The sequence below is a fragment of the Panicum hallii genome, chromosome 8 (assembly GCF_002211085.1).
Source record: "Panicum hallii strain FIL2 chromosome 8, PHallii_v3.1, whole genome shotgun sequence".
NCBI classification, from domain to species: domain Eukaryota; kingdom Viridiplantae; phylum Streptophyta; class Magnoliopsida; order Poales; family Poaceae; genus Panicum; species Panicum hallii.
Window position 1 is genome coordinate 7,090,883 of NC_038049.1, and position 7,444 is coordinate 7,098,326.

A 7,444-nucleotide genomic window follows, 5' to 3' on the forward strand; every position below is an offset into this window, starting at 1 on the left:
TGCAACATTACATTCAAATGTGCACATAAAACTATCTCATTTCACAATGAAGTTGCAATCTAACACTCATTTAACATACTACTCACATAACAACCAGAAAGATCTGAACTAAACTTAGACAGAGCTTTAGGGGGACAACTAATTAGAATCGGCTACTTGTTGAAGATTACAACAGAGCCGATTGGAACAACAGGGGTTTTGCCGATAGAATTGGCAAAGGAGGGAACCATCTACACAGCATTAGAAAATCTGCTGATTTCTATTCGGAAGAGGATCAGCATGAGTAGTTTCTGGATATGAGCAGAAGAGATTAACCGGTTTGGTTTCAGCAAAGGTTAAAACGGCTGATAGAGATAGGAATATTAAAGGTACAGGGTTACAAGGATAGATCAAGGGAGGATCTGGCTGATTGGATTATCAGCATGTTTCTGGTCTATCTAATTGGTTGGTGCATTGGTCTTGGCCTTAACCGATGAGGATGCATCAGGTTTAGCCGATTAATGTGCTTTGGTCATGCCTAACAGAGGCGTGTCTACTGTGCTATCTTATTGATCTAGGGTTGTGTACTTTGGTCCGGGTAGCCGATTGATAGGTGTATCGGATTCCTAGTTGATCGATGAAAGCATCGATTACTTTAGCAGAGGGGTGTTTCCTAAAGCGGCTGTGTCGTAACTAAACTGTGCGAGCATCGGCATACTTAACTGATCGCGTGCATATCAGCATAGCTGATCCATGCTTTAGCAAAACTAGTCGATCGGTGATTTGGCCTTCTAGCCGATTTAGTGTATCGGCACATTCGCCGATTTATACATCGGGTAGAACTAGTCGAGTGATGTATCGGCATAGCTAGTTGACTAGTGCGAGTAACTAGCTGATGGTGTATTGGTAGACTAGTCGAACTATGTATCCGTACGATCTGTGTCTCAGCGTACTCAGCCGATTGGTGGATCAGCTGTGTAGCCGGTTTCCATCCTTAATGTTCTCCTATATCTACTGGGGCATATCAGCTGTGTAGCTAATTGTCCTACTCTGCACTGGCTGTGCCTAACTGAGATGTGCTTAAGTGTTATCCTAGGTAACTACATGTGGTTGCATCGGCTTGATTACGCCAGTACAACAATCAATTGACGTACAGCCGATGGGGTCATCTAAACCGAACTTGCTACAAGAACCAAGTGGAACAGAACACTAATATCGGACTAGGCTGATGAGACCACAAGCGCGGAATTGGACTGAAGAGTATGTGGTTGATAGGCTTGTGCCGGTAGATGTGCAGCTAAAGAAGGCATGTGGTGGGTGGGCGTATAGCCAATGGGTGTCCTACAGACCCGTAACCAAAAGGCATATGGTCGATAGGGTGTGTTCTATGGGTGTATAGCTGAGGGGTATGTGGCCAAAGAGGGATAACGAAGGAATTTGATATAGAAAAGGGTCCTAAAGGATTGCAAACTAGACAAGGACAAAGTCGTGATAGAAGAGCATGAGTCCTCGTGTGAAAGGGTTAACTAAACATCATACATATCTACCCCAAAATATAAGCTAAGACTATTAAACATATCAACAATGCAAAATGACAAACATTCTATTTACCAACATATTATTCACTCTTCTACTGGGCAGTCATTTATCGAGTATAGACTAACTTAATTAGCTTCACTAAACAACATGTTTAACTGCGAAAAACAACTAGGATTAGTTTTATTGTATCTTCATAATTAGGGTTTATGACTAACAACCACTAATCTACAGACAAGTTTGGCATCAAACTTATTATGCTATACTACATTAAATTAACTCCCTAAAATATTTTCGTCATTTTACATGATTAGAATCTAGCACAAATTAATTAACCTTAGGATTAAATTATAAATCCACAACTTAAGTTAGAAAGTACTATTGATTCTGAAAATTTTATCATAGATTATATTCTATAAGCAGAAACCACCGTAAAAGATTTAACCATAAACTCTAACAGAATCATCCTAGAATAAGTATTAGAACTTCAAGCAACATATCACAAAGGTATTTAAAATCCTTAGTTAGGGATCAGCACTAGATCTGCAAATTTTATATAAATCCCTACTTGAGACACAGATCCTATGATTCAAACTTCAACTGCAGCACATGCATATAACATGAAATATAAATAAAACACTCACTTTCTAATATTTGAACTAGATAACATTCCAAATCTATTCAGCTCAAGATCACAACATAAAACTTGTAAATTTTGACTTAAGGATTTCAACATAACTAGTTTAGTTTTGCATTTTTATGAATTTTCTACAATTCTCTAGGAATTTTCAAAGTTCACTGAAATGGATTTGAAGACTCAGACTAGTTTGCAGAAAGGACCCTGGAACTTTTTGAATCAAAGCAATGTAGTCCTTGACTGGAGGGGAACAAGAAACAGGGAGAAGGACGGCGGTGTTCCGGCGCAACGACTCACCAGCGGCGAGGTTATGTGTGGGGTCCAGACCGCCGTGAATTGGCTCGGCTCCAAGGGCAAGAAGATGATCATTGTGCAGGTCGAGCGGTAGGCGAAGGTCCAAAGTGTGAAGACCAGCAACATGCTGTTGGATGAATCGGTAAAGGCCTCGCTGATGCCGCCGTCATAAACCAGGAGGGAGGTCAGTGCGTGGCAATGGTCAGCTGCAAGGGGGAGAACACGGTCGGCAACAGCACGGCAAGTGCAAAGCTCCAGCGTGAGCAATCCAACGAGGCAATCCACGAAGGACGGCGACGCGGGCCCATCTCCAGTGCCGTCGCAGGCGCGCAGCTGCAGCCACCTGAGGCTCCCGCACCTGCCGCGCTCGCGCGCGTCGTGCACGCCTGGCCTGCCTCTGCGCTCGAGCCGAGCCACGCCTCCGCTCGCCCGCGCCACCTTGCTCCAGCGCCGCCCGCCTGGATCCTGCGCCTGGCCGAGCCGCACGCTCGCTCGCGCGCACGCGCCCGAGCCTCGCCTGCCCACACCTGCTCGCTCGCCGTCAGCCGCGCCGAGCCTGAGCCGCAGCCGCCGCCTGAAGCCACACCCCGCACCGGCTCGCCTACTGCCCGCGCGCTCCGCCCAGTCGCCGCCAGCTCGCGCTTGCGCGCCGCCTGCCACGCCGGCGCCCTTGGCCGCGCCGCTTGGGGCCCACGCCGGACTGCCCCCGTGCCTGTGCGCTGCGCCTGAAGCTGAGCAGAGGGAGAGAGGAAGGGAAAGAGCATTTGGATAGAGCTGCCGCTTGTGGGGAAAGAAAAAGGGCACAACAGATAAAGAAGAACAGAGGAGAAGGAGAAATGGAGTTCTCCCAAGGACTTATGCGCAATTTCAGAAAACTACAGGGACCTTTCTGTAAAGTATAAATTTCACATCAATCTAAAACCCTAATGAAGAAATGTCCAAAACGAAAGTTGGAGAGTTTTTCAAACTCTACAACATTGCTTTAGGGCCCAAGTTGAAAAACTCAAAACTTATAGCTTTACACGTGAATTTTTGAACAAAAGTTGGATTTGAATTACTTTTGTCCTAAAGAGCGTAACTTTATAAAATGCAGGACCTAAATGCAAGCATTTATGACATATCATGATGACAGGATAGACTTGTCATAATGATTGGATAGACATGTCATGATGACTTGCATCTTTTACACTTTAACCCTGAGTAACTTTGAAAATTACTTTTGTAAATCAAACACTTGCATAAAAGGACTTGTACTTTTATAAAATTACATAAACACCCTTATTTTTACCATTTTACCCAAAATTTTTACATATTTCAACACACACATTTCAAATGAAACTTTTGGATAAATATATATTTTTTACAAGGGATAAAATAAGAAAAACATGTTTACAAATCCACCTTTCACTTATTTTGAAATTACCCTAATCAAATACATTTTGCAAAAACAACCCTAGTTTTTCCATAATTACAAAAATACCCTTTTTACTTGCACTTTAAATTTTCAAAAGCTTCACATAAACAGACACAAGCTTTACACTAACAAACACATACTTCACACTAACAATTTAGGTGCCTAGTTTACAAGTACATGAACTGTCACAGCGGCGGCGGTCCTCACCGGCGGGGCTGAAGTAGGGGGCGCTCGGGGCAGCGGAGAGGTGAGGCCGGCGGGTCGATGCTGTGCAGGGTGCGCATCGGCATCGGTGTCGTCGTACGGGCGCAGGCGCGGTGATGCTCGGGGGAGTGGCGTCGTCCTCCTCCTCGCTCTCCTCATCCGGTACGGCGACGGCAGCAGTGGAGAAGACGGGGCGGCTAGGGCTTGTGGCTGTGGCTGCGGGTCTAGGCGGTGGCCTCGGGGTACTTATGGGGCGGCTCGAGGATTGCGGCGCGAGCCCGGACGCTGAGGGCGGCGATGCCCGGCGTCCGTGCTGTGGCCACGCGGCGCGCATCCGGCGACTGCGGCGAGGGGCTAGGGTTTGCGGCGCGGGCGACCGGGGCGCGGGGGAAAAGGGAGCGCGCGCGGGCGGTTACACCGGGTTGTCGCGGAGCGGGGCGGCGCGCGGGGCGAGCGGATGACGCGAGCGAGCGGGGTCACGGCGGAAGGGAAAGGGGAAAAGGAGGGCGCGGCGGTTACGGCCCCCTGTCGCGGAGCTATGACACTCAGGTAATTAGCATGGTCACACTCTAGATTTTCAGTGTGTTATTATGTACAAAATGTGGTAAAAGCGTAATTAGGAATATCAGTCTTAAGGGAAAAGGGTTACTTATATAATTATATTTTACTAAAGGTCCCTTTGTGCTAAAGGGGTGAGTATGGAGGATAACATTCAAAAGTATGAGGGTGGTTTTGCAAAAGTTACAAACTTGCGTTTAAATCGGAAATGTATGTAAAACTACACTTAGGATGTAGATGTAGTGTAGTTTTTATATAGGATTTATATAAAATTTGAAAACTTTGCTAAGTTTTATTTTAATTTCAAAACTGCCACTCTTCTGTAGATAAACCCTAAAGCAAAGTTGTAGATCTTGAAAAACCATACAGTTTTGCTTTTGGGCCCATCTCCATTTGAGCAGTGGTTTAAAAGTTATTGATGTATTACAGTGAAGTCCCTGCTTTTCTCTGAAATTACATTTCAGTCCCCTTCGTCTACCCCTCTCTCTCCCTCCTCTGTTTCTCCTCTGCGCTGCCCTGATCCGAGCCACGTGCCCCCTCCCCACTCGCCTCGCCGCTCACCGGCCTCGCGTTGGCTTCCCCTCGCCTCGCCACGCCGCCCGCCACCTGCCCGTGTGCTCCCTGCCGCCGGTGCAGCGCACCTCGCCGTCGCTGCCGTGCAGGCCACCACTGTGCAGTCCTGCGCCGCTCCCCTCGCCCACGCGTCACCCTGCCACTCCTCCCACCGCCCGTGCCGCCTCCGCTGTCCTCTTCTTGCCCTGCCACGTCGGGCCGTCGGAGCTGAGTGGCTGCCACGCACCCGAGGGCACGCCGGCGCCGCCTGCCGTCTTGAGCTCCGCCCGTGACCACCCCCCTCTCTCTCTCCCTCTCCCTCTCTTCTACTGGCCGTGCGGTGCTACAAAACCCGACCGGACCCCCTCTCCCCGGCCGCTTTGCCTCTTCTTCCTCCTCGTGACACCGAGCCGCCGCCGCTTCTCCTCGCCGGAATTCTCCTCAACCGCGCTACCCTGCCCAAATTCCCTCGGCCAACCGCTTCCCCACCTTCTCCCCTAGCTCCCCGACCTGATCCGATCCAGCCCCCAGCCTTCCTTCGCTGGAATTGCTTCCACCTCGAGCCACCTCTCACCGGAGCCGCCTGTGCTTGACCTCACCGTCGACAGCTCCCTCCACTTGATCTCCAGCTCATCCAGGTACTCAAGTCGAATCCCCGTAGCTCACTGGTGCTCGTGCGCGCCTCCCTTGCTCGTGTTCACCGGTCCTTCGCCGAGAACGCCGGTCACCGCACCTCCCCGTCGCCAGCCGTGTTCCACCGCCGCCCGTCGAGCACACTCCCTCCCAAACCACTCTCTAGATCCCGTGGGTCATGATCGGTCAGCCCCTCCCCACCGGAAAGCTCGCCGCCGGTGAGAACGTGCTTAAGCCGAGTGGCCGGTCACCGTTGAGGTCGTGCGGGGGCACATCTGCAAATAGGAATCTTGTTCCAGGGACCCCAACGCAAAAATACCGAGACCCCCCCCTAAGTCTGCTGTTATTTCATGTGATTGATTTGCTGTCTTGTAAAATTCAAAGAAAACTGTAGAAAAATCCAAAAATTACCAAACTAATTTTGTTGGAAACTAGATTTCAAACCCTACAACTTTTATTAATAAAGTTTAGTTTGAAACCAAATACTTTTGAACCTATTTTAAATCTAAGGTTAAGGGATGTTTTGTGTATAACCTCTGCATGTTAGCTTTGTTTATTGTGATTTTTGGTAGATAACTTCTATAGCCCATGTATGAGCTGGTGTAAAAGTTTCAAACTTAGCTTTGTTTTATATTTAAGTTCTTTTGAATTTGGACAATTCAAATTTGAAATGTTTTGAAATTAATTAAGTATGTTCCTTAGGCTTAATTAATTGGATCTTGTTGTCATAATCTAATGTGTTGATAATTAGTCTATAATTGCAATTTCAAGGCTAAACCCCCTTGTTTCATGAGTTCATGTGTGTTAATTAGTGGATTGCAACTTTATCGTGAAATAAAGTTTTTAACTCAAGCACCTTCTCAATTAAATTGTTGCATAATCATGTAGAACCAACGACGCTCGACGACGGAGATTACGAGTTGGTCTTGGGACAAGACCAAGGGTTTTCTGAAGACCCGATAAACGTCACCGAGGATCTAACTGAAGCCCCGAACCAAAGTTCGGAAGTCTCTGACACTCCTGCCCCCAACCCTACTCAAGAAGGCAAGCCCCGGACATATTCCACTACTTTCTTTACACTGCAATCTATGCCTATTTATCTATACTTATGCATTAAGTCTAGGAATTGTAATAAAACCCTAGATGCATAGACACTTGGAATCCAATGTATTGTACCTGAGTCCTTATCGAATAGATACTCCGCTAACAGGACCGGTAGAAGTCGGGTGATTTCCTGTCACTCGCGATATAGGAGTTGAATGTTTACCATTTCGAAATCACTATAAGGATCATGGACGGGGTCATGTACAATGACATGACCTGGAAGTTTACCCCATCTGTGTTGATGAAAGTTGATAAGGTCGCAGTGTGTGGTAGTGGTGGCTAAGCATTTGAAAGTACTAGCCACATGCCGCGAAATATGGTAAAGCGGTAAGCCTAGTACCCAATCGGCCCGGCAAGTGGACATACCTCCCACCACTCGTAATTTGGTTTTTCTCAGGCACCGACGTGTGGGAGTACATTCTGCAAGGCAGACAGGAATACGGGATCATGTAGTCGCGCTATAGATGTATGTCCTGCATAATTGGTGTGCGTACGGTCCTACAGTCGCTTGTGGTGGCCTGTTCCACGACCCG

At 47.7% G+C, this 7,444-nt stretch overlaps 1 protein-coding gene across 1 annotated transcript; it reads left to right on the forward strand.

Moving 5' to 3' along the window:
- The first annotated feature begins 2,644 nt into the window (after window positions 1-2,644).
- LOC112903591 (DNA translocase FtsK 1-like) lies at window positions 2,645-3,175 on the forward strand. Its single transcript, XM_025972838.1, has one exon. It carries the CDS (start codon window positions 2,645-2,647, stop codon window positions 3,173-3,175), a length of 531 nt encoding a protein of 176 aa, XP_025828623.1.
- The last annotated feature ends 4,269 nt before the right edge of the window (window positions 3,176-7,444 follow it).

Bases quoted from the DNA above. Each gene is read 5' to 3' on its own strand.
- LOC112903591 (XM_025972838.1), top strand. From the start codon at position 2,645: ATGGTCAGCTGCAAGGGGGAGAACACGGTCGGCAACAGCACGGCAAGT.